A 25,902-nucleotide genomic window follows, 5' to 3' on the forward strand; every position below is an offset into this window, starting at 1 on the left:
ACTTGCTGGACGGACTGCTCTGTTCCTCTCCCCCAACAACTTCTCGCTCTTATCCATTTTCGCTTTTTCTTCCTCTCCCTCTCCCCCTCCCCTCTAATCCTCCCTCATTTCCATTCTGTATATTCCCCCTCGATTCGCGTTGCAAGATGGCCAGCGCGATCTCCCAGACCGATGAGCGCCAGAATGCTGGGTGAGTGGCTCGTCCCTTTCTGGTCTCTGACATCACCTCCCCCTCCTCCGGCTGCGGAAGCGCGCCCGCTGCACCACCGCCTCAACCTCCCTCCTCGCCTACAATCGCCCATCGCAGCGGGAATCGTGACCTCCCATCCGAGTGCTGGCAATTTTGTCCAAGAGCAATCTGACATCTATTGTCTGCCCCGCTACGCTTCCGCTCGAACGTCACTCCACCTGATTCGCTACAAATTTCTGCTCTTGTTGAATTCATCTCGGTTCCCTCCGGCTAACAATGGCTTCTGTTTCCAGCACCATCGAATTGAAGGATGACACTATCATCGTGGTGCTTGGCGCCTCGGGCGATCTTGCAAAGAAGAAGACGGTGTGTATTCGCGGCTTGGACCGGCTTCGTTCGGTGTGATGGTCGACTCTGAACTAACTTGCTCGATAGTTCCCTGCTCTATTCGGCCTCGTATGTGATGCATTGCTTATGAACTGCGCGAGAGCACTGGACCCCCGGACTGACCCAAAAACCCTAGTTCCGCAACAAATTCCTCCCCAAGGACATTAAGATCGTCGGATATGCGCGGACGAAGATGGACCACGAAGAATACCTGAAGCGCGTGCGCTCGTATATCAAGGTCCCCACAAAGGAGATCGAAGAGCAATTAGACCAGTTCTGCAAGCTGTGCACCTACGTTTCCGGACAATACGACCAGGATGAATCTTTCATCAACCTCAACAACCACCTCGAAGAGGTCGAGAAGGGCCGGCAAGGGAAGGAACAGAACCGCGTGTTCTATATGGCTCTGCCTCCCAGTGTTTTTATCACCGTGTCGGAACAATTGAAGCGCAACTGCTACCCCAAGAGTGGTCTCGCTCGTATCATTGTGGGTTTCTCGGCGCTCCCGGTCGACGACCGAGGTGACAGGCACTAATCGTTCCTCTCTTCAACAGGTCGAGAAGCCCTTCGGCAAGGACCTTCAGAGCTCGCGTGACCTCCAGAAGGCCCTGGAGCCCAACTGGAAGGAGGAGGAGATCTTCCGTATCGACCACTATCTCGGTAAGGAGATGGTCAAGAACATTCTCATCCTGCGGTTCGGCAACGAGTTCTTCAACGCCACATGGAACCGTCACCACATCGACAACGTCCAGGTATGTGTGGATTGATCTCCTGCTTCAACGAGATTGACTTTTAACAATTTCCGTAGATCACATTTAAGGAGCCGTTCGGTACAGAGGGCCGTGGAGGTTACTTCGATGAGTTCGGCATCATCCGTGATGTCATGCAGAACCGTGAGTACGCCTGACATTTTCTACCTAACCACTCAATACTGACTCTGTACCAGACCTTCTGCAGGTCCTAACACTGCTCGCTATGGAGCGTCCCATTTCTTTCTCCGCCGAGGACATTCGTGATGAGAAGGTGGGTCCTCATTTCTTCGATGGTGCATATTACAAACATACTGACCAGCTTCCTAGGTCCGTGTTCTGCGTGCAATGGATGCCATTGAGCCTAAGAACGTCATCATTGGTCAGTACGGCCGGTCTCTCGATGGCAGCAAGCCCGGTTACCTGGAGGACGACACCGTGCCCAAGGAGTCGCGCTGCCCGACCTTCTGCGCCCTGGTGGCCTATATCAAGAACGAGCGGTGGGACGGTGTCCCCTTCATCCTGAAGGCCGGAAAAGGTATTGCCCCCAGGCTTTCCCTCGCATATAAGAACTGGCTCTAACAACTTTCCAAGCCCTCAACGAGCAGAAGACTGAGGTTCGGATCCAGTTCCGCGACGTCACCTCTGGCATCTTCAAGGATATCCCCCGCAACGAGCTTGTCATTCGGGTCCAGCCCAACGAGTCCGTCTACATCAAGATGAACTCCAAGCTGCCGGGTCTGTCCATGCAGACGGTGGTGACCGAGCTGGACTTGACCTACCGCCGCCGCTTCTCCGACCTCAAGATTCCTGAGGCCTATGAATCACTGATCCTGGATGCCTTCAAGGGTGACCACTCCAACTTCGTCCGCGATGATGAGCTGGATGCCAGCTGGCGGATGTTCACCCCGCTCCTACACTACCTGGATGACAACAAGGAGATCATCCCGATGGAGTACCCATACGGTAAGTTTGGATTTCCCATTATCCTCTATATATTATCAATGGTATCAATCGCTCACTGGTGTCAGGCTCTCGCGGCCCCGCGGTTCTCGATGATTTCACTGCCTCCTACGGCTACAAATTCAGTGATGCAGCTGGTTACCAGTGGCCGGTGACGAACACCGCTCCCAACCGACTGTAGGTGCGGGGCATGTAGCTCTTTACGACGATATCGGACGCGGAATACGAAGGCGAACAAAATCCATTATTTTCTTCCATTTCTGTTGGCTGGCCGGCCGGGCTAGCAGGAGTCGCATCTGTGATAGGTTTTTTCTTCGGGCTCCAAAGGCGATGTTAGAATTGAAGGCTGAGCAATGAAAGGACTTTTAACGTTGCGTTATGCACTCACACATCTGGATCTCTATTCTTATTTACCCTCTGCTTCTGTTCTCTATTGTCTACAACGTTGTTGTATTCTCGGCCTAAGCACTCCGAGTTTTCCCAACTGCCAGCCCGCAACCACTCCTAGGCTCCCACTTAGCAAATCTCGTACCAGAAGTCTTCGCTCTGGCGCCATCCTGGACTAACGTATCTCTCTGCCTTGTCCACGTACACCTCTCCTGGAGTACTATAAATGGCATCCGCTTACTCATCCCCTGCGCCAATCAGAGCGTCGGATCTGTCATTTGCAGACGGAAAATCCAGAGCTTCCCCTAAACCGCAAGTGACAGCTCCAAGTTCACGTCAAAGAAAATATCTGCTATTTAGTGATCAAACTCCATTGACACACACATACGCCACATGACTCGACCCATCCCCCAGCTGTCATCAATCTGAAACCCAGATCGACGCCAGACACTTCGCGTCCCTGGCGGGTCTGACTTTCCCCGATAAGCCGGGGGCCCGCATACTCGGCGCTCAGGCCAGGCCCTTTTTCTCCCTCTCGACTGCGACAGCAACCCCGGACAAGAGCACAGGACGGCGGCTTCCAGTCAACCTCGCCAGATTACCAGATTACCAGCCTTCGACTTAGAACCGCCTGCATCCAACACTTCACATCCCACCGCGAGCGCCGCCCGCAATTCGATCCGTCGCGAAAATACAAGCAGCATTTTGTCCTTATTTGTCTCCCACCGCCGCCGACGAGAAAACAACACGGAGCCCGCGAACGACTCTAGACAGCATTGATTCTGGTTCTGGGTCTCAGTCTGATTCCACTCCGCTACAGTTCGTACTGTATACACCAGCCCAGCACGCGGCCTGATCCTCATCGCAACGGTTAGTCCTGCTGTCAATCCGCGGAACCTGTCGCCGAATCCCGAGTCCGAATCCAATTCTCTGAGAAGCTGGTTTGTCCCTCTGTGCTCGAGCCCTTTCGCCCGCGGAGCCAATTCAACCTTGGGACTCTATACCCGTACTCCGAACTATTGCGCCGGGTGACCGAGTGGAGGAAGCTGGGTGTATGCCAGTGCGCGCATAGCCAGGATGCCACAGACTGCACGGTGGGCGGGGACACCCTCAATCAAGGGCCGGTCCGAGGCGACGCGGATGGCCCTGTTGACGTTTAGTTTGGTCGGATTGCAGTGCGTATTCCACTTCCGTTCTTGTCCCGCGATGAAAGAGGGAGAGACACGCAAATCAATAACAGAAAGCCTCGGCGTGTCTGCTGTGTTATTTCATTGCTGACTGTTGGCTTTTGTGGGAGCTAGGTTCACATGGGGCACGGAAATGACCTGTAAGCGCTATATCGGACCGTGATTATGTCGACCTTGAGCTGGAGACTAATTTCTTGTGCGCGAGATCAGATTGCACGCCGTATCTCCTTCAATTAGGTCTGACCAAGTCCAAGACGTCGCTGGTGTGGATTGCGGGGCCGTTATCAGGACTGATTATCCAGCCTTTGATTGGTGTCATTGCGGACAGATCACGGTCGAGATGGGGTCGTCGGAGACCGTTTATGGTTTTTGGTTCATTCGTTGTGGCATTTTGTCTGATAGTGCTGGGATGGACGGCAGAGATTGTTGGATTATTCGTTAAAGAGCCGGAGAAGGTATGGTCTGGCAGCTTCTTGTGTGCGGTTGCAGCCGAATTTGTGACTGACTTGATGCTTTGCGTTTCAGGCTAAGAACGTCACAATTGCGTTGGCAGTCTCGAGTATCTATGCTGTGGATTTCTCTATAAACGTCGGTGAGTGACGACTCTGCAATTAAACTGAGGGAGTTGCTAACTGGCTCTAGTCCAAGCGTGTTGTCGCAGTCTGATCGTGGACACACTGCCGATTCCCTTGCAACAAGCGGGCTCGGCTTGGGGTATGTATTCTTCAATCCGGTCATCTTGAAAATATTCTCACAATGCAACAGCGGGAAGAATGTGCGCCATTGGTCAGCTTATCAGCTATATAGTTGGCTCCATTGATACCGTCAGCATTTTTGGTAGCCTGCTCGGCGACACACAGTTCAAGCAGATGACAGTTATTGCTGCGATTTCCTTAATCGTGGCGGTGGCGGTCACCTCGTACTCGGTGAAAGAGCGCGTTCTGATCTCGGCAAGGTAGGGAAATTCCGTTGTGATTGAATAATTTATCTAAATCAGCGCTAACGCGTGAATAGGGATTCCGATGGACAGGCGGGCGCGGTCGAGGTGATCTCGCAGCTATTCAAGACGACTCTAGAACTGCCCCCGCGCATCCAAGCCATTTGCTGGGCGCAATTTTGGGCCTGGATTGGTATGGATTCCTCTTCAGTCTTAGGTGGCAAGGCTAACAAGATCTAGGGTGGTTCCCGTTCTTGTTCTATAGTACCACCTGGGTGGGTGAGACATACTTTCGATATGAGGTGCCAAAAACCAAAATCACCGCCGGAATGGATATGCTGGGCGAGGTCGGCCGTGTCGGCAGTCTCTCGCTCGTCGTGTTTTCCTCCATTACCTTCTTCAGTTCTGTGCTGCTGCCCTTCTGCGTGCAGCCGCCAGACACCAAGCGCACGCGCTTCACGCCTCGACCACCGCCGGGCTTTGCAACGATCCTGAAAGTCTTTAGCATGGTGCGACCGGATCTCCAGACAGCGTGGCTGATTTCCCAGATCATGTTCGCGGCGACAATGATATTTGCTCCCCTAGCACACTCACGGGCATTTGCTACCTTCCTGGTGGCAGTGTGTGGCATTCCCTGGGCCATCAGTGGCTGGGCACCCTTTGCCTTCATGGGCGTGGAGATTAACAAGCTGACGATGAATGGCGGCCCCAGTGTCCCCGGGATGGCGGCATCATCCACACGATCTGGCGTAACGATGATTACCTCGGCCAGCCTGCGGAATAGCTCTGCTGCCGACACTGAGTTGGAAGTCTTGCGGCTCAACCACCGTGACTCAGACAGCGATATGGATGAAGAAGAGCAATCCTCGAATATTCCCTCCACGGGTGAGCTGGCAGGCATTTACCTCGGGGTGCTGAATGTCTACACCACCCTACCGCAGTTCGTCGGTACATTCATTAGCTGGATCGTTTTCAGTCTTCTTGAGCCAGGCGTGCAGCCTAACAAGGACAATGAATCCGACGCGCAGTGGATGAACCTGGACAAGGACAAGCCCAATGCAATTGCGATTTGTCTCTTCATCGGCGCGCTCAGCGCGCTCGTGGCCGCCGAAGCGACTCGGCGGTTACGGTATGTCCGGTGAAGGGTCTGTTTATTCGAATCAACCTCCCGGAGCAAGAAGTGTATGTATGGTATTCATGATCCCGGGCGTTCCTTCAATACCATGACCGGAAGCAAGTGTTTTATACCCGATGCATTGTGAGCCTGCCAGAGGACCCTTTCCCTGTACAGTGGAGATCCATCGCCTCTGGAATGTGGCATTTGTGGCATGTGCATATCATATTCATCTGACGATATAGTAATCATGCTCATGACCCGTGAGCCTGTTTTCTGTCCTGCTTGTAGTTTTTTTTATCAACATACCCGATTGCGAGATTATATATGTACATTAGATTTATCACTTCGACCAAAAATGGTTTAACCTCCGAATGCACGGGACAGCATATCTCCTCGACCATCGAATAAGAACTTCTGCAACCCATCCCCACCTTATCTTGACCGCTGTTAGTAGTACGTTCATCACTTCCATCTTGGCGACCTCGGCAACTCACGGATTGATAAGCAACGACTGGTGGAGCTGGTGACGAAATGCTGATGCACGCCAGACCCGCCATTCTGCAGCACAGAAAAGCTATCCCACCCCGCCAACACTCTTTACCATTCACCAACTTCACCAACTTCACCACTCCTCCATCCCCATTACACCCCCAATTCAAGCAGCTCAAGCAAAATGGCACCTAAAGTTCTCGTCGTTCTCACTTCCTTCAGTGAAATGCCCGGCCACGGGCCAACTGGCTGGTTCTTGGTACGTCACTCCCTAGCTCCCTCGGCACGGCTCGTTCGAGCTTGGCCTTGCACCTGCATGCAATGCACACCATCCCTGCCCCTATAGTACACGAACCATGCCATACCCAACCCCCGTCCCGTTCAGTGTGCGTGAGTACGTAGTGCATAGCTAACCACCACCACAGCCCGAATTCGCCCACCCCCATCATGTCCTGCAAAACAAGGTCTCCTTGACGATCGCCTCCCCGAACGGCGGCGAGGCCCCGCTCGACCCGGGCTCGGTCAAGATGTTCGAGTCCGACGAGGTGTCCCAGACCTTCCTGAAGGAGCAGAAGGCGCTGTGGACCAACACGCACAAGCTCGCGGACATCGTGCCGCGCGCCAGCGAGTTCAACGCGATCTTCTACGTCGGCGGCCACGGACGTACGCCCCCCCCTTCTCCCTAATATTCCCCAATATCACGGTTCCTATGTGGACTGCACACTGCGTTTGCAACAGACCAGCCAGGCATACTAACAGCACACAACCCACACAGCCATGTTCGATCTCACAGAGGACCCAACCTCGATCTCGCTGATCGAGACCTTCGCCGCAGCCAAGAAGCCCGTTGCGGCCGTCTGCCACGGACCCTGCGTGTTTCTGAACACCAAGGCGCCCTCCGGCCAGCCGCTCATCGCCGGCGCCGAGGTGACCGGGTTCTCCAACACGGAGGAGGACCAGGTGCAGCTGTCGTCGCTGATGCCCTTCATGCTGGAGACGGAGCTGCAGCGCGTGTCGGGCGGGAAGTACGTCAAGGCGGAGCAGCCGTGGGGCGAGAAGGTGGTTGTCGCGAAGACGGCGGAGATCGGGGGCACGTTGATTACCGGGCAGAACCCGGCTTCGGCGACGGGGGTTGGCGAGGCTATTCTTAAGGCTTTGGGGCTTTAAGGGGATGCCGAATGGATAGGTAGTTTTGTTTCTCTTTGGATATAGGATCTGGATATGTGAAGGGAGTTGTATCCTGTTGTGCGCTATACCTATGAATGTGATATGATGTTGATTATTCGGTCATGGAATGGGATTCTTTGTGGGATCTCATCATTGGTAGCTTCCATCTACTGACTTTGATGGCTACTCGTCTTACTACTGATTTAGGAGCTCGGTGCTTGGTTAAATGAATGCTAAAGGGAACCAGGTCTACTTAGATAATAAGATAGAAGCGATTCGTATTTGATAGCAAGCTGAACCGGCTGGAGAATTCAGTAGCAAAAGGGGAATAGAGCAAGAACACAAAGCAGAAACAGTAGTCGCCGTGAGCCCGGATTGGGCATAAGATGGGCCAGATGGTAGATACGAAACAGAAGGAAAACCGGATATCTGTCCAGCCGTGAGACTGGAAATAAAGATCAAACCGAGCAGAACGGGACAGAAAATAAGACCCAGATAGGATAATAAAATAATCACAACCAAAAGATTCCGTTAATCGTATCGCGGTATTCGTTGGGCCTGGCCTTGTTGGGGGTCAACTTTGGGCGGCCGTGGGAGACGTCGGTGAACCGGGCTCGACAAGCAAACACGAAGAACAGAGATGCCTGGTTGGCGAGAAGGGGAAAGGGAAAGAGGATGAGAATGCTGGTGTGCGAAAGGAGGAGCTGCGTGTTGAGCCATCGGCCACTTGGCGACATCTCCCCAGGAAGACAGTAAGGTAGTATGGTTTAAAATAAGACAGAAATTGACGCGAAAGAAAACGAATATAGGGTGTGTAGAGGAGTGATTACGGTGATTTAGCGAGCGGCCTCCATGTCGCCGGTTAGCTCAGCGACGCGAGCCTTGATGCGGGCGACACGCGACTCGATGGCTGTAGAAAGGAATGCGGTCAGTGACTTGGGTCATAGATGGGCGGATCTAAAGAACTTACTCTCTTCGCCGCTCGTGTCTCCCTCGTCAGTCCGTTCGGACTGGCTGGTCCGAGTTTCAGGCTCCTCATTAGCAACAGCAGCCCGCTCGGCAGCATTCTTGCGGATCTGTGCCCACCGGTCCTCGCCAGCAGCAGTCTCGGACTCAGCGACGACCTCGGTCTTGGTATCATGGCCGTTCGTTGGGGTCTGCGGCAAGTCCACTTCGGCGGCTGGGGCAGGCGTGACGGGAGAATCCTCCTCGGGGGTGAAGGCAGGCTGCTCGACCAAGGGCCCTTGGTCGAATTTGGAAAATTCCTGATCCGCCGCATCACGCTCGTTGGTGTCGACACGAGACAAAGCATCGTACTCAACGGCCCGTCGGGTCTTAGGCGGGCTGCCACTGCCAACAACCTGTGCAGGGCTACTCTGTTCTGTGGCAGGCTCTGCGGTCTGCTGAGGCGTAGAAGGCTTCGCAGGCTCCTCGGCAGGGGTTTCGGTCACAGTGGGCTTCTCTGGAACAGGCTTCTTCTTGACCGGAACGGGCTTGGGAGGCGATGCTGAACCCGAGTCCTGCGCGGCCTTTGCCTTGGCTTCGAGGGCAGCGCGCGCAGCCGCCACCGATGAGTTATCCTTGGCACCGGTACTCTTCATAGGAGGCTGATCAGCCTTCTTCTTTGTTCCAAACATGCTCTTGAAACCAGTGTTTCCGGTCTTCTTCTTCAGCTTCTTGTTGGTTTCCTCCGCAGGTTGCTGAGGCTCAGGCGAGGCAGGTTGCTCAATCACCACAGTCTTTGTAGTCTTGGGGGTCTCCTTTTTCTCCTCTTCCGGCATCGGCTCCTTGAGTGCCTTTTTAGGCGGTTCTGGCGAAGGTGGCAGCGGGGTGGCCGCGGCAGCGGCGTCCTTGGGAGGCGGCGGCGGTCCCGTCTTGGAGGCGCTGGGCGGAAGGGGAGCCGACGGTGTGACAGGCTTCTCTGCCGCTGGTTCGGGGGTAGGCTCGTCAGCCTTCACAGACTCGCCCGGGGCACCAGTGCCCGCACGGCTGTTGTTCAAATAGGCAGCCCGGAAAGTATTCTTGTCGTAGTTGTTGGCCCACTTCATAGCCGAGGAGGCCTCGTTCACGATGCCCGGTTGAAGCGTCAAGACGGAGTTGGTTTTAGTAGAGAAGGTGTCGGCACCGGGGTTGGCGCGGGCTTGGTTAGCCTCTGCTTCCTGCTCACGATGCTTCTTCTGGAGAGCGGCGGCAGCAGCCTGGATTCGCTTGTGCTGATCAGGTCCAATGCTGGTCTTGCTCTGAGGGGCCTGGTTGTTGGGCCGCTTGTAAGTCTCTTCAATGGAAGAGACTTTCTTGGCCGATGACTTGCGGCGGCCTAGCTTGCCCTTTCGGCTACCAAAGCTGAAGAATCGCTTCTTCTCTACAATCTGCGCACCAGCCTCCGGCTCCGGGGCGGCACCCTTCACCTGCTCTTCCAGAACCAGCCATTTAGTATCGCGGATGACGGTCTCGAGGAGGGCGCAGCGACCAAACACAGCCTTGCGCGTGGCTGGTTCGTCACCCGACAAACTAGTAATCCACACCCACCAGAACGAGTCATCCATGTCCAGAGTGTTGATACTAGCCAGTTCAGCTGGTTCAAGGGATGGCTCGCTGTCCAGGGTACGCTTGTGCGACTGAGAGCTCTGGCCCCGAGCAGCAGCAATTGGAGGAAGAACCTTGTCAGGCGGGAGCAGCAAAGGACCAACGGGGTCCTTCAGGTTGTTCTCATCCGAGAACCCGGACGACATGAAGTCTGCCCAGGATGGGGTTGTGGGACGACCCAGGTCACCACCCTGAGATTTAGGCGCGGCGATCAGACCGCTGGAGGAATCGGGCTTCGCGGTCGAGGCTCGATTCTCGTCCTCAGGATCGGACTCGATTGAGTCACCGAACCCGATGTCCTCAAAACGAGACCACGATGCATCACGCAGGCTGGTTGACTGCTTTGAACTCGACACACTCGACTCATTCGTTGAAGATATACACTTCAGAACACGCAGACACTCATCGGTCAGTGCTCGAACGGGATCTTCGTAGTTGGCAAATTCCTGCAGATGCCAATGGTCGTCGCGGTATTCGAAATTCTTTGCGCGGCGCAGCAGAGCAAAGGGCGTGGGAGAAACCGTATCAACAATCATGACAACTTTAGTGGTCGTAACCTGAAGGAGGGTCGGGGTCTCCGGGGGGTATTCGGTAGCCTCGACGAGCGTTTGGAGAGAAATGGGCAGCGAGGAGATGCCGGTCACACCGCGCGGCATCTCGGGAGAAAGCGACCGCAAGTAGGCGAAGAACAGGTGACTGGTGGCATCGGCGGCACTATCGACCAGAATTAGAGTCCATCCCGGCAAGAGAGATCACAAATGGAGGCCATACGCAGCCCAGTTCTTATAGGAGGCTTCGAAGCCATTGCCGGTGTCGCTGTGTTCAAAGGCCCACCATCCAGCATATCGTGACAGCTTTCGGCCTCCCAGGCCGTTAGACTTGCCGTGCGCCGCGATGGACGCGAGAAGGTCGAAAAAGTCGAAGATGATCTTGGTGCGGGCATCGGAGTCGACACTGATGGGAATGAAGGTGGAGAACGCGTCGCGGGCCAAATCCGAATCTGTAGATTGTTTCAGTACATTGTCCTCCTGCGCATTCCACCTGTGAAGCGCGTACCTTGTTCGCCAACCTTGAATAGCTCATATGCCTCCCACGTAACCACGCCGCCAGGCAGCCGACTCCAACACCATTTCATCACGCTGCAGAGAACCTGATTATCCATCAGTGAGAGCTCCATTAAATATTGGACAGACCTATCTCACCATCGGCTCATTGAGCCGCAGCTCCTGAGCCAAGGCATCCCCACTGACGGGTGCACCTTTCTCGAAGGACTGATTGAAGTAGTTACGGATGAATGTGCGGGCAGCACTAGGATCGGAGCTGGGACGGAAGGGCAGGAGGAGAAACGGGGTGCCGAGGGCTAGAACGGACGAATGATCAGCAATCCGGAGAATGCGCGTGGCAGCTGTCGCACCACCACATGGTTGGGATAGGAATTCTACCCACCTCGAGCCTTCAATTCCTGTGAGCAGCCTCGGATGAGGTCTTGCACCTCCTCCGGCGCCACCTCTGTCCGCTGCCAGGCGTCCGTCCATTTAGGCTTCGCGGGGACCGGGTCGGCGGTGGCGGCTGGCTTGGTCTGCTTTTTGGTGGCATTGGAGTCTTTGCTCCGGAAGACGCGAGAAAAGAACGGCATGATTCGGAGGACTCACGCGACCGCTCAGATCGAGCTTGTGCGGCGTAACGACACAGGCGTGTCTCCGGGACTGTAGGTTAATTTTTCCCCCGAGGTTCTGCTCCGGGTCAACAAACAAATTAGCCGGTGATTTTCAAAGTGAACTGGGTTCAGATGCAGAAGACCGACAGGTAATGAAATGACAGAATTGAAGACGGGAGAGGGAGAGAAAAAGAAGAAAAAAGAGAACAAGGCCAGGCCGGGATGTCCTGCAGCCCGGGGGGACAGGCTCAGGCAAAACGAAAGGATCCCCTGGTCTGAACGGGGTAGTCTGTGCTCTGGAGAGAGGGAGCGCGTAGATGGGGACACAGGTTCAACCACCAGGAACGAAACGGTGGCGAGGCGATAATGGAAAAGGAAGGTAGTCGGGTCCAGAAGGGAAACGGGAGACAGAAAACGGTCGGGGGAAAAATTCGTGATGCTCAGTGCTCAGGGGTAAAACGGGGGGAATGAGAACTCACACTAAACCACTAACACTCCCGCCGTGATAGTCTCGACCGCCCAAGAACGCGATGTCCAACTGTCTCCCAACCAGTGGACTGAGACGATGGGAAGCAATGAAACGCGTTGGAAATGAAGCGTGAACGGCGTGCAAAGGGCCACTGCTTGTCCTCACTCTGCCGTGATATATACTGTAAACATTGCGCGCCCAGTGCTGTGTGGAGAGTGGATGATACCGACGGCGATCATCATCTCCAAACTGGGTTCTTCAATCCAGGGTTCTGGGCACACCTGTGCGGCAGCCTGACTGGTCGCCATCTCTCACCTATGAGAGTTTCGAGTGACATCTGTCAAATTGGGACCATGCAGGATCTTGATGACTGGTCAGATCGTGGCGGCGGAGGGAGGCAATAGTTCCAGCTGCCGCGTCGGGGTGGATGCGGGAGTTGTAGATAAGTAGAATCGGGAGGTGAAAAGGGCAAGAAGTACAGAGGCGAGTGCTAGTATACGGCGGGCGGCATTATAGCGACGGTCGGCCTCGGTCGGATTCAGGGTTGGGAAATGGCTCTATAGAGATCGCCATGTCAAAAAGCCCATGATTCAGTCACCCAACATCGTGAGGCTGAAACGGGCATGTGTCAATGCAGTTTCAGACTGTATCCAGTGCCGGTATGATGCTAGACGAGGAAGATTGAACTATACAGATCATGCCGATAGTCACCCTGCCACCACAGACCAGATCTCCAGTTGATAGCAGGTAACTAACTAATCATCTGGAAGTCCGTCATGCCAACCTTTCTGCTCGTCCTCCAATGAGAGCGCATTGCTTGCCCTCTGCGGTATAAATAGCAGCGCATGTCCCGATCGGACCTGGCTGACCTAAGCGCCCAAGTCTCTTTTCCCTCCACGGATTCTATCTTTAGAATCAACCTTTTCTGCATCGTCAATCAGAGCGCCCCCCCCCCCATCGGTTCTCCACGGCGTCGCTGTCACGTCGAACCCATTCTGCCTCCCCAAAGGCCCTGTCCTTATTCTCCATCCCCGTGTGGTGCCACCCACCTTGACCCCTGACTGCAACCGTCATTGTCCCTGACCTCACCTGAGAACCTCCGAACCGCGCGCGCGACTGGATCAAGACAAGTTCTGCTATACATCTCCGGTGTCTTTGCGACGCGCCGAGTAGATCCGCGTTTGTTTCGAGTCGCCCGTGCCGGCTTATCTCTGCCGGACTTTGGTGAGGCGATTACTTGCGTTTCCACTTGACTCCGGAAGCGCGCATCTGGCGCCAGTAGTCATTCAGAATGGGTCGTCGAAAGATTGAGATCAAAGCGATCAAGGATGACCGTAACCGCTCGGTGTAAGCTTTTCTTTGAACCCTCGACATGGGCGGATATTAACTGGGTTGCGTGGCGCAGTACATTTCTGAAGCGAAAGGGTGGTCTATTCAAGAAGGCGCATGAACTCGCCGTCCTGTGTTCCGTCGATGTTGCCGTTATTATATTCGGTCACAACAAAAAGTTGTATGAGTACTCCTCATGCGATATGCATGAGGCCCTAGGCCGCTACCAATATGTGGGTTACTCTTTCCTCCGATGGCGAAGCCATTGCTAATCACTCGGATTTTGCAGTTCGGTCCTCCCCATGAACACAAAGGCCCAGACGACTTTGCGGGCAAGCGTGAGGATGATGACGATGAAGACGAAACCACACCTGCTCCCGAAGAAATGCAAGCGCAGCAAGTTCACCCCGCCGTTCCGCCTCATCTCCAGCAACCCGGTTTCCAGCACATCAACCATGCTCCTTCGGCATCCCCTCCTATCCCCAACGGCCTGCCGATAACGCGACATGGCACCCCGCAGTCGCAGAGTGTCTCCCGTCCGACATCGAGAAATCATATCCGTCGTGCCAGCTCAAACCTTGGACCTCAACAGCATGCGACCCCGCCGCCACCACCTGCCCCCCCAAATGGGTTCGCGTATATCCCCAACCCCTCGATGTATAACCCCAACATGCATGCTGCGATGAACCAACCGCGTCCCGGTCAATACCCACCGTACGGTCACCCCCATCCAGGTCCCCAGGGCACACCTCCCCAGACATTGCACCACCCGCATGGTCTCCCCCCGCAACCGATGCCTCCCCACCAAGCTCCTCAGCATTTCCAACAGGCACATGCAGTCGCCCCGCAACCAATGGGACTTCCACATGCGACGCATGCGCCAGTGCAACAGGTCACCCAGGCTTATTTACACGATCAGGGCAGGGGCTCGATGCCTCCTGCCTTTGCGCCAGAGACTCAGCAGGAGCGCACAATACCAGTGCCCGAGGCCCCGGACAACACGTCAGGTACATTAAAGCCGGAGGATAACCAGTCCCCTCCTCAGACCAAAGCCCTGTCCAAGTCGCGTAGCATTTTCACTCCCATTGACGACCGTGGATCCGTTCTCGCCCGCCACTTTGGACCAGGTGTACCAGTATATCAGTCGCCCCGTGGGAATCATATGACGAAATTGGAACCGGCCCAGGAAAGTCCACCGGAGTCTAAAGCAGGTTCCATTAGCGCTGCGACAGACCCTCCTGCGCAATCGATCGCCTCGACGCCAGAGCTCAAGCCGCCCTCGCGAACGAATAGTGGCCCGATTCCTTCGAAACGACCGCAATTGAAGGTTCAGATTCCAAGCGAAAACTCTGATCGGGATAGTGCGACGGCCGATTCGTCCTCACGCGACTCTGCCGGGAACAAGACTGTGACGACCACCAAGGGAAGTGCCGACAATCCTCCCACGGGTGTCGTCCTGCCACCCCCGTCGCCATCAGCCGGGGCCATCCTCAGCGCTGGTGCACAAGGACCGCCAAACCCTTTTGCTCGTCCACCTCCACCAGGTGTCGCCCCGCAGGGCAACATATTCAGCGGCAATGGTAGTAGTACCAACAACACCGGCGGCAACTCCACCAATATCGAAACACCAATCTCTGCTCTCCCAAGTCGCTTTGTATCCGACGCACTTCTGCCGTCTCCGTCGAGTTTCTTCCCTGAATGGGGATTTGGTCGTTCAGGACCCGACTCGAGTCTGTTGCCCAGTCCTCTTACCTTTCCAACGCCCGCAGTTCAGAGTGGACCTAGCTTTGCTCGAGACGACGAACAAGACAAGAAACGAAAAAGTCCAGACAGCGGGCCTGCGGCGGAAGGAACCAGTAAAAAACCGAAAACATAGCAAAAGCTAGTCTTTCCACATCTTCCTTGACATCTGCACGTCGACATTTCATGCCGCCAGGTATAGTTGGTATCACGCTCGAGGATATTTAGGCCGATATTCTCTGTCTTTCAGCAATACCCCCCCATCTGCTTGATCCTCATTCCTGGTTTGGTTGAGTCCAGAATCTTCTTCCTCCGTATACCCCATTTCGATCCCTTCTCTTTGATCTGTCTGTCTTTCTCTTTTCTTCTAATTTCTCTACTTGTTGATGTCTTTTCGATTCCACGACTTTCCAACGGATACATTTGACCATCCTATATTTTCATTCTGCGCTTTTCTTCTCGTCTATATCGTGTTTTGTGAACGGTTTCCATTCTTTGTGGATTTTGGGACACGGCGTCATTCCGCATTTTGGACGATGTAATTACAGGCTTTTTTCCCCTGAGGATATCAATATCGAGTTTTTATACAAGAAGCAAGCGCCCTAAACAGACAATCGTCTTCCAAGTGAAGCTTCTATATTCCCTGAGGTTAGAGTAGATCAAGGGGTATTTATTTATTCATATACGTACCACGCGAGGGTTCCTTTTCGTATACTCCGCCCTTTTATTGCAGGAATTGGGGCCTTCTCCACATCATTGAGTCGCGCGTAAAGGCTAAGAGCAACATTAGAATCAGCCACTTACCTAGGCAGGTAGTTGATCAATAGTCAGTCAATCTCAATATGATAATCCATGTACATGGATGTCCACTCAGACATCCTCTTCGTTCAATTGATAGCCTAGAGGCTTCAAGGTGGCTTATCGTTCTTCGATTCACAACTGTTAGTTTGCCAGTGCGGGAGTCAACATTGATCGCTACCCTCTAGAGCTTCCTTCAATGTCTACCGACGGGTCTGTATCTTTAGGTGTCTATATTGAGCTTGAATATAATATGCAAGGGGTACCCACGATGGGCAGGGATAGGCAGATCCCGACTCGACACCGGGTGTGCCTAGTTATTTGTCGAGGAGGCCCATTGACATCATGACGCACTGGTTCATGACTGCGAAGCGGCATTCGCGGGGTTTGAAAGATGGAAAGCGGGGGAACACGAAGCCCGAGCCGAGAAGAGTTCCATTGCGTATAAAGCCTCGGGAGACCCCGCGTCATTGCCCAGCGCTTTTGATTCCCCCAAGGTCCACGCAGCTAAGAAGCTTAATCACGCAACCATGACTCTCACTGGTAGTTGCATGTGTGGCGCCGTCCACTACGCAGTTGAAGGTAGGTCGCATCTGAATCAATCGAATAATGGAAGACTTGGAGAAGACGCTCACGGAGGTACAGTGGACCAGTACACTGCTGCCCTTTGTCATTGCACCGACTGCCAGAAGGTAAATCGAGACAAATGAAACCCACGATTAACAGCAGAAATGGGAGCTCTGACATTTGAACCAGTGGTCCGGAGCTGCCTTCACTGCCAATGCGGTTGTTCCTCGCAACAGCTTCAAGGTGACCAAGGGTAAGGTCCATTCGATCCTGGGAGATGGCGTTGATACGAAGACTTATGATGTCACTAGGAACACCGAACTCGTATGACGCCACGGGCACTAGCGGCAAGATCAACAAGCACTTTTTCTGCTCGACCTGCGGATCCAGCATCTATACCGAGTTGGAGATTATGCCCGACCTGACCTGTGTCAAGGCTGGCACCTTGGACAACAAGGAAGCCAACCTCGGTGGCAAGATCGACGTGGAGTTCTACGTCAAAGACCGCCCCAGTTATCTCCCCGCTCTCGAGGGGGCCAAGCAGGAGCAGATGCTTGGATAGACAATGCGGTGGTGTATTACGATGTCTGATGCCGATGAGAGAAGGGAAATATCGAGTAGGAGTCTTGGCCATAAAATAGTGATTTCTATCAGTCGCAAGCGAGAGATATTAGTTGTACTCTATTCGCCTGTGGAATTCATTCCCCAGAACAGCGAATTTACTTATGTATTCAGGCAGTACGATATGTGGTGTAAATCGAGGCAATTATTCTACTAATGGCTTCGCATACAGTGATTTCCCGTTCATCAATACCCGCTTAATACCGAAACTTCATTAAATCGAACGATTTACTGCGCCAGACCCGATCTGGTTATATAATATCACAATTATGATGGAAACAAGACGCCGACTACCGAGAGGTCGGAACCGACGATGGCTAGAATACGTGCGTACTAGCATACTTGCTAGCTAAAGATGGGGATATGAATAGGTGCCAGGAAGACTGGCAGCATTATATGTGTATAGGGAAACAGAAGGATCTGTGGGATCTGTAGGCTGCAAGAGGGGGGAATTGGTGGATAGCTTCAATCCTTCCTGTTTGAGAATACATATGCCCCTTGTTTTGTGAGATCGATGGCGTCTGGATGGCATTTTTGCTTCGGTAGGACGGAGCGCCTGCATAGCCATTATGAATCAGGTTCATAGAAGGTTGATTGATTAATGGGTCATCTAGCAGATATCTTCTTCTTCATCTGATGAAATCCACGCACTTTATCCTCCACTCGAAGCAAAGTTTGTGCCAGAGAATAAGAGAGAGAGAAGCCTTTCCAACTACGTGGCAAGCCCGATTACGCATTCTGGTATGGACAGGTCGAAAAAACTGAGCTAAATGTCGTCATCGTGGAAGCAAAGAGGAGCGGCGGCAATGGGTTCGCTCAGTGCCTAGCGTACATGGGTATGTGGCTTATCGCAGTTCTGATATAGACAAGGGCTAATTTGTACCAAGGAATTGTCTACAGAAAAAGAAGAGCGCTGGCAAAATAATTGTACTGTCTATGGAGTCCATTGATATATTTATAGAGAGATATACATACACATGAATCTATATATGTAGGTACACATGTTACATATGGCTAGAAGTAGCTATTAAGAAAGGGTATTTATATTCAGAACTTCTGCCTGATATATCCCTTGTGACCTGTGACGATAGGCACTTTGAATTTGTGAAACTCAACGATAATTCTAAGGTAAGTCAAGTCAGGATATTGAATCTAGCTTTTGTCTAATACATTCCCAGTGGTCATTTCGCCTAGAATGTCCGGACGTCTACAGCAGAATTCTAGGTTTGCTCGTCCACTTTCTACGCGCAGCTTCGGCAATGTCTCCAATGCATTCCAAGGTGGTGGATGCTGTCATACACAGCGAGTCTCCTATCTACGCAGCGGGTATGGCAGCTGCGAGTGTAGCTAAGAGCATTACCCACCATTGACTACTACCCCTGCAATGAAATCTTTAGAGGTATTATTATTGTCCTATATATACCACTAAACCTATATGTAGGCTAGAATTGAACCGATTAAAACCATGTATGATATGATGTAGGAATACATGTAGGTACACGATCTAGAGCATGTTACACGGGAGGCACAGCTACATAATATTGTTAAAAAGGCATAGGAATCGATTAGTAGAGATTCACTGCGTTCTAAGGTTAGCTGGTAAATAGTATGCCAGCTCGCCTCCTGGAGGTTATCAACAGATATGGCGGGTGTATATAGCTTGATTATATGTTAGGACTAGGATTGGTCCACCCTAGCCTAACGATGTGCGCTACTTATATCGGTTGCGGGCTTGCTAGAACATAGCATTCTAGCATATTTGGTCTTTTGGCTTGTTTGGTTAGTGCGCCCGGGCATGTGCCGTAACATTATAATCGATTTCTGTATGTTCTAGCTATGTAAATTTCATATATTCCTAGGGCGTCCCAAAAAGGCAGGATTTTCTTTAAAGATTTGGGTGTAGGGGTAGTATAACGCCCGTCGCATGGCCTAGCATAGCAGAACTCTGTATCGATTTACCAGCTTGCTCAAGTCAAGTTTCTCGACGATATAGCTACACGCAACGCTGGGCCTCAAATAGTCTAATGTACTTCTGTGAGCATAGAACTTGGGGATTCGATGGCTTTTTTCCCCCGATATTTACACAACTAAAACATACGGGCCGACCTATGAAATCAGAGCAATTCTACTGCGTAATCAGCGAGGTGCCCTCGCCGCTGCTCTCTGTTCAAAACATGTCTCCTCGAATTCACCAGCGACACCCCTATTCTCGCAATCAGCCTCATGTATACGTGCTATTCTTATTTAATATTATTGTAAGTTGTCGTAGCATAGGAACCGTGGTTGATGTACGCTGTACCGAGGGGGCCGAAGGACGCGCCAGCTACCCCATTCCAACTACCATGCTCACAGAAATAGACGACCGGGCGAGATTGCCACAACAGTAAGAACTACTTTGCCATCCTTTCTGGTGGATCGGCGCCGTTGCATATATATAAGTCGCCCCTGGGGCCATCCGTTCTCACTTCCAAGCGACACGGAGATTCACAGCCATGGCCCCGTCCATTTTTGCGATCGCGGGGACCCTCGCTGCTATTCACTTTGTGTACAAGCTATTTTGCTTCGGCAGGAATTATCTCCATGCGCGTCGAGCAGACTTTCCGGTGTTTGTGGTCCCTGCCTTCACGCGGAGTGCATTATGGATGGTGCTTGCGCCAGCGCTGCAGCCACAGCTGGAGAAGTACCTTCCGACCTGGCTCTTACTCCGATTCGACGTCGCGATTCATGGCTGGGAGTTTCGCCGAAAGAGGTGGTATCATGAACGATTGGGCAACATCTTCATCCTGGTCACTCCGGACGAGTGCTCGCTTTGGTCCGTCGCCATTGGCCCCCACGTCCACAATGAAAGCACCCGTCATTCTAACTCGGGTCCAGGTGTGCAGACGCGGCGGTTGCCACCGTCATCCTCCAGCAAAGAAATGAATTCCAACAGTTACCCGTCGCGGGCAGGATCTTGGGCTTTCTAGGACCCAATGTGTTCATGGTTGGTGCAATTCCCAGGACTCCGTGGCAACAATTGACTGATCTTGCTCCAGGCGAATGGTGACGATTGGTTGGTGACTGCCATTTTGATCCCTCATTGATGTCGAACGTCGACTCACGATTTGCGATGACAGGAAACGACACCGTAGGATGTTTGCAGCTAACCTGGACGAGCGAATCAGCAGAACCGTCTGGATCGAGAGCTGCCAGCAGGCCCACACGATGGCCGAATACATGGTCGACCACCCGGGGAACGAAACCCTAGACGGTCTGCACAGCATCGCCATCAACGTGATTGGGAAATCGGGATTCAATCAGACGCAAGAGTGGTCGCCAACCGTCCGCGATTCCACTTCCGAGGCAACGAGCGGAAGATCAGCCTATTTTGCCCTGCTCTCGCTGGTGACCGGGATGATTCTCGAGGCAGCTTTCATGCCTCGGAAGTTGATGAAATTGCCGTTGATGCCGTTGCGACTGCAAAAATTGGGAATGCATCTCGAGAAAGCCCCCAAATATCTCCAGGAAGTGCTGGACGAAGAGAGACAGGCTGCTGACAATATGGGCCCCCGCAACAATTTCCTGAGCTTAATGCTCAAGTTCGCGGACGAGGAGAAACATTCTGGACCGACCGGATTCTCGTTGACCAACGAGGAGATCAGTGGAAGTCTTTTTGTCTTCACCACTGCGGGCTTCGAAACAACCGCCAACACCATGGGCTATGCGGTGACTTTGCTTGCCATGTATCCCGAATGGCAGGAATGGATGCGAGAGGAGCTCCAAGGCCTCGACCCGGACCCGCTCTCATGGCCATATGAAGATGTATATCCCAAGTGTCGACGCACACTCGCAGTGATGGTAATGTCATCATGTTCCTCTCTGATGGTAGTGAACGACCCGCTGATACTCACGCATAGTACGAGACGCTGCGTCTATACACGCCTGTTCTCCAGACCAGTCGTGCGGTCTTGAAGCCCACGCAGATTGACGACGGGAATGGCACGCACTACCTGAGTGCCCCGATGGATGTCTACATCGAGCAAGCAATCCTTCACATCGATCCCACAGTCTGGGGGCAAGATGTCATGGAATTCAAGCCTTCACGGTGGTTTGATGAAGCGGGCCAGTTCATCACCCCTCCCAAGGGAACATTCTTCCCGTGGTCCGGGGGACCCAGGATCTGTCCGGGAATGAAGATGGCACAAGTAGAATTTGTCGCCTCCTTTGCCACACTCTTCCGATCCGCTCGGTGCGAGCCTCTGCCAACCACGGGACTGAAGACACCAGAAGATCTCAAGCAGGGATTGAAGGATATCTTGGACAAGTCGATTTCTAGGTTGACTTTGACGGTCCAGGATGCAAAGGAAGTACAACTGCGCTGGATCAAATCTTGATATACTATTGAAACGATCTCATTGTATTTCTAGAGACAGCAAGCTGACTCCAATCTCTTGTATATTGCTACATTACCTTCTACTATTCATTCTTGCGAATCCATTCATGTATTGATAAAGGGCTAAAAAGTTGATACTAGCTGGCTCAATTCAGCGGAACAGACACTAATAGATGAGAATATGTACCAGATGGGATTCTGCCAGGTCGCTGGGAGTCAATTCCAATTGTGAAAACACAACCTTGGAGTTGGTATTCACTCGTCTTGACTAGCCGACCCTTTCTTGCGCCCAAGTCTTCTCGACCACAATACCAACGCAGGGTAATCGCCATTATCGAAAGGTGGCATGGGATGATATGTTTGATACACACCATTCTCCAAATCGGGACTGCGATGAGGTGACACCGAAACATCCGAGGCATGAAGTGCTCCATTCTTTTCGACATCATCGTTACGGGCTGGCATATCATGCTGATGTTGCTCTCGAGGACCCCTTGGGTCCGGCGTACTCAAAGTTGACGGACGTTCTATCCAAAACCACTGGCTCTCATCTGAAATATCTGAGGTGGTCACCGCGCCCCCATTCCCAGAGGCACTAGGTTGTGCTGCACGATTTCGCGAACCACGATCATTCTCCGAGACAGATGGACTGGAAATGTCCCTCCTACGTTGAGATGGCTTCTTCGATGAAAGTCCGGGATCAAGATTTGGATTTCGCGAGCCTCTGGCTCGTTCTCGTACGGCAGTTGAGATATGCGAATCATTCGACGAAGGTTGATTATTGATGACTTCCCGCGCCTTCTCGATCTGCTCTTCCTTGATATCGTGGAGAGCATCCGTGATTGCTTGCATCTTGGAAATGGTATCGGATTGTCCAGAAATATAGCCCTTGTCGTAGATGGTGCGTATATGTATATGAAGCTCGCGATCCGCCCGTTGGGTTTGTTTTTTCAAAGACTTTCTGCTCACAATTAGTATAAAGGTCATCTGCGCAGAGTTTCCCAATGAGTATACACCGACATTCTGGAACGAGCCTGAACCTTGAGCTCGCTGTCGCTCTCGGGGATTCGCGAGAAGTTTGTGATGAACCAGTCGAGCAACACAACCTGACCGAGCAGAGTAAGACTGCCTTTAACGCAGCCCAAAGTGGCTAATGGAAGGCAGGTATCATTCTTGACAAAATGCCACCGGACATGCGCCCGGATCCTTTCGAAAGCGCTCGTTTCTCTCTTCTTGGTCAATGGCCCGAGCCTGCACAGAATCGCCCGGATCTGCTGGTGAGCCAGTTGAGACTGCTCGCGGAGCTGCTGATCGATGTTTTTCTCTTGCGCCTTCTGTAGCGCAGTGGTCTCATACTGGGCCACGGCGTCATAGAAGAGCCCTGCTATTTCGCGACAGCTGCGTACCTCCAGTCGGAGTAGCTTTATTTCCTCTTTGGCCGTGCGGAGATTGCGAGTGAATCGACGAAGACTCTTGCTGCATGCATCGAGCTGGCCGATCAAGGCCACAGCAGCAGCGGCGGTACTGAATGGATCCATGTGTGGTGTTTAGAACCGCCTGAGGCTGTCCCGGCCTAGTTTTCATTTTGTATCCAGCTTGAGGCTCTTGGGATGAACCACTCCACCAGCCAAATGTGACATGTTGCGCACAAATATGCACATCACAGCCAATTAAGGTGTGCCAAGTTTTGCTGCATCACTATGATAGTCTTGCAGGGCGTCGCTTTGGAGACGCTGTGATAGGAACTGCAAGCCCGACTAGCCTAAGCGATGGCCTCGGGAGTCGCGGCTACACCGGAAATGAAATTGATTGACACCCAGTAGCATATTAGTCGTCACAGTGCTTTTTCACTCTCTCGCGGGAATCCCAAGCTTACATTACCACCGGGTTAGGCTCAAGCATCTTACCTGGTACAGATACGTGTGCGGGGCCAAGAATGATGCTATATGCATGGTGTCGCGAGAACAAACCACAGCCTCTCTTTTGCCGCTGCTTCTGAGAATTGGAGCAAGGCAAAGATCCCCACTTTCGCCTTGCCAATCAGCCAGGGAGCTTCCATGCACAAAAAGGGCTGTATTGGCAGGGCTCCGAGTTGACAGATCGGCTTGGGGATGAGGGGGCGATCTATGCAAAGCTGCCCGACAGAGATAAGCCACTATAGAGGTCTAGAGAAAATGAGAGAGCATCGAGGTGAGTAAAGGTATACTCTCACGGTCGGAACCGGCCAATCCAAGATTGTCCCCGCGAGGGAGACTTGTAGTCGAGATAGATATCGTAAAGCGCTGGCGATGGAACACAGAGGCCAAAGAACGACTCACGCCTGGGCGCTATTAGCTCTTAAATTGCGCGGATCCGCCGCCTATAGTATACAACGCAAGCTACCAGACATCACGCAAGACCTGATGGAACCTTTGATCACTAGCTCAGTTAAGCCGGTTGTCGTTACTACTGAATAGAGCCCAGGCTTCGTCTGCATGTTCGGTGGAGAGCCTGCACCTCAAGGCTGAAATACACGAGTCGTTTGGAGATCCAAGGTCCTCGTAGGTGTATATATGGGGTAAATAGCCCGACAGATTGGGGTTGTGCATCAGCCACATCTGCGAAGATTGGCCGCTCGCTTGGAAAGACTTGATGCAATTTCTGGTGTTGGCATGACGAGGAAAGAAATGGCCCCGAAGACATTGATCAAGCATCAGGACCTGGTTGTGTGCTGGACCCAGTGTTGGCTATCTATAATCGAGAATCGCTCTCTTCCTATCAAAAGCATCGGGCTGGAAACGCGCTTCTAGCACATCGTTATACACCCTTCCGGCTGCTAACATTCTGATGCAGCCAGTCTCTCCACTCGTGGTCGCTCAAGATCGCCCTTACACGAGCCTCGAGCCACTCCGTGTTCCCCCAGAAGCCCCAAGAGGCCTGGAATCTACACCAATCCACCAGCGCCGTCTCCCAGTGTCGTCTAAAGGTTTCCCATTCGTACTGCCCCCAGTCTTGATGCTGGAGGAGATGCGTACGGTATCGCTCTAGTAGCTGCCTCTCGCCATCACGCATCGTCAGCTGCTCGGGCAAAGGCTCATCGGCATCCACAAGCAGATGTAAAGGAACTGAACATGTAAATAGCTTGGCGAGGTCACAGACTCCCAGGCCGAGTCCGACGTACTGGAAGTCAAAAAACGCCACCTGGTCTCCCGCGGTGGTCGTGAAGAGATTCTCCGACTTGACGTCGCCATGGATGTACGACTCCACCGGCCTTCCACAGGGAGTCAGGAATAACGCAGCCATCTCGGCGACGGACAGGGAAGAGTCGTCCGACGCCCTGCACATGGCTTCTGACCACTCTGAATCGGCGTCGTGCGCGAGAGCAGCGTACTCTTTCCGTCGCGTCGCAAGGTACGTATACCCGCCGTTGAGCCACAGGCCACTCCCAGCACCCCGGCCGGCACTCTGTCTCCTCCTAGATTCTTCCAGCGGTGGCAAGACACATCCATCGAGGGTATCCGGCAGTAACCTCCTAGAGCGGCCGTGGAACCCAGCCAACCAGTCCAGCGCGCCATGCACCTGCGCGCGACTCAGCACACTCCTCTTCGCACCCGCGACTGGGAATCGAGGACGCAGGTCAACCATGATGGTGGCCATCAGACCCCCGAGTTCCTCCTCGCCCTCCCTGCCGTCCATGTCTCGCGTCGAGGCAAGGCATTTGGCAACAGCAATCCCGTCGCCCAGCCGCGGGACTACATCGCTATAGAAGTACTGCTCGACCTCGTAGCTCAGCATCTTCCGCAGGTGGCCCTCGTCTGCATTGCCAGCGCCTTTGCTGGGGGGCGAGATGAGCTTCAGGATGAGAGGATAGGTGGTCTCCGCGGCTCCTGATTCCACTCCGCACAGCGCGCTGAGATGCGCCGCTGCGTCGTCGGTGGTTGCTCGGGCGCTTACGGCACAGATGTGTCCGTATCCTGCCCACAGAGTCTGGAGGGTGGTGCACGAGACGAGCTCCAGTGAGTGCCATGATAGCATGATGCTAGCCACGCGGTCGGGCTCGTTGGTGAGTGGAGGGGCCATGGTGACTGGTGACCGGTAACCAAGGACCGTGGGCCACGAGCAGTGTGTCCTGGTGGGTTGTAGAATCTGCAGTAGATTTGGCCTGCGAGATGTGACCAATGGCATTCATGGCGGATTGGGATATCAATGGC

General features: G+C 53.1%; 9 protein-coding genes across 9 annotated transcripts; 6 read left to right on the forward strand and 3 right to left on the reverse strand.

Annotated features, from left to right (window-relative positions):
- Positions 1-146: 146 nt before the first annotated feature.
- N7459_000327 (glucose-6-phosphate dehydrogenase) lies at positions 147-2,470 on the forward strand (the record flags this gene model as incomplete). The annotated part of the gene is made up of 10 exons (XM_056939512.1): positions 147-190; positions 484-556; positions 626-646; positions 714-1,064; positions 1,132-1,329; positions 1,386-1,470; positions 1,524-1,600; positions 1,657-1,864; positions 1,921-2,292; positions 2,358-2,470. The coding sequence occupies 10 exons, from the start codon at positions 147-149 to the stop codon at positions 2,468-2,470; spliced, it is 1,542 nt and encodes a 513-aa protein (XP_056803792.1).
- Positions 2,471-3,753: 1,283 nt separating this feature from the next.
- On the forward strand, positions 3,754-5,942 carry N7459_000328 (putative sucrose transporter; the record flags this gene model as incomplete). The annotated part of the gene is made up of 8 exons (XM_056939513.1): positions 3,754-3,929; positions 3,978-4,003; positions 4,074-4,318; positions 4,389-4,455; positions 4,506-4,577; positions 4,629-4,818; positions 4,878-4,993; positions 5,041-5,942. The coding sequence occupies 8 exons, from the start codon at positions 3,754-3,756 to the stop codon at positions 5,940-5,942; spliced, it is 1,794 nt and encodes a 597-aa protein (XP_056803793.1).
- Positions 5,943-6,590: 648 nt separating this feature from the next.
- Positions 6,591-7,573, forward strand: N7459_000329 (ThiJ/PfpI family protein; the record flags this gene model as incomplete). Its single annotated transcript, XM_056939514.1, has 3 exons — positions 6,591-6,665; positions 6,832-7,069; positions 7,182-7,573. The coding sequence occupies 3 exons, from the start codon at positions 6,591-6,593 to the stop codon at positions 7,571-7,573; spliced, it is 705 nt and encodes a 234-aa protein (XP_056803794.1).
- Positions 7,574-8,409: 836 nt separating this feature from the next.
- On the reverse strand, positions 8,410-11,795 carry N7459_000330 (DUF1708 domain-containing protein; the record flags this gene model as incomplete). The annotated part of the gene is made up of 6 exons (XM_056939515.1): positions 8,410-8,483; positions 8,544-10,873; positions 10,931-11,159; positions 11,216-11,309; positions 11,362-11,564; positions 11,606-11,795. 6 exons carry the CDS (start codon positions 11,793-11,795, stop codon positions 8,410-8,412), a joined length of 3,120 nt encoding a protein of 1,039 aa, XP_056803795.1.
- Positions 11,796-13,576: 1,781 nt separating this feature from the next.
- rlmA (SRF-type transcription factor RlmA) lies at positions 13,577-15,490 on the forward strand (the record flags this gene model as incomplete). The annotated part of the gene is made up of 3 exons (XM_056939516.1): positions 13,577-13,632; positions 13,691-13,847; positions 13,904-15,490. 3 exons carry the CDS (start codon positions 13,577-13,579, stop codon positions 15,488-15,490), a joined length of 1,800 nt encoding a protein of 599 aa, XP_056803796.1.
- Positions 15,491-16,682: 1,192 nt separating this feature from the next.
- Positions 16,683-17,281, forward strand: N7459_000332 (GFA family protein; the record flags this gene model as incomplete). The annotated part of the gene is made up of 4 exons (XM_056939517.1): positions 16,683-16,734; positions 16,798-16,844; positions 16,909-16,972; positions 17,031-17,281. The coding sequence occupies 4 exons, from the start codon at positions 16,683-16,685 to the stop codon at positions 17,279-17,281; spliced, it is 414 nt and encodes a 137-aa protein (XP_056803797.1).
- Positions 17,282-19,832: 2,551 nt separating this feature from the next.
- N7459_000333 (cytochrome P450) lies at positions 19,833-21,713 on the forward strand (the record flags this gene model as incomplete). Its single annotated transcript, XM_056939518.1, has 5 exons — positions 19,833-20,152; positions 20,215-20,323; positions 20,376-20,392; positions 20,457-21,177; positions 21,237-21,713. 5 exons carry the CDS (start codon positions 19,833-19,835, stop codon positions 21,711-21,713), a joined length of 1,644 nt encoding a protein of 547 aa, XP_056803798.1.
- Positions 21,714-22,695: 982 nt separating this feature from the next.
- On the reverse strand, positions 22,696-23,250 carry N7459_000334 (uncharacterized protein; the record flags this gene model as incomplete). The annotated part of the gene is made up of 1 exon (XM_056939519.1): positions 22,696-23,250. The coding sequence occupies one exon, from the start codon at positions 23,248-23,250 to the stop codon at positions 22,696-22,698; it is 555 nt and encodes a 184-aa protein (XP_056803799.1).
- Positions 23,251-24,508: 1,258 nt separating this feature from the next.
- On the reverse strand, positions 24,509-25,771 carry N7459_000335 (uncharacterized protein; the record flags this gene model as incomplete). Its single annotated transcript, XM_056939520.1, has 1 exon — positions 24,509-25,771. One exon carries the CDS (start codon positions 25,769-25,771, stop codon positions 24,509-24,511), a length of 1,263 nt encoding a protein of 420 aa, XP_056803800.1.
- Positions 25,772-25,902: the final 131 nt, after the last annotated feature.

Source organism: Penicillium hispanicum (genome assembly GCF_028827665.1).
Source record: "Penicillium hispanicum strain IBT 35686 chromosome Unknown utg000001l_segment0_segment0, whole genome shotgun sequence".
NCBI classification, from domain to species: domain Eukaryota; kingdom Fungi; phylum Ascomycota; class Eurotiomycetes; order Eurotiales; family Aspergillaceae; genus Penicillium; species Penicillium hispanicum.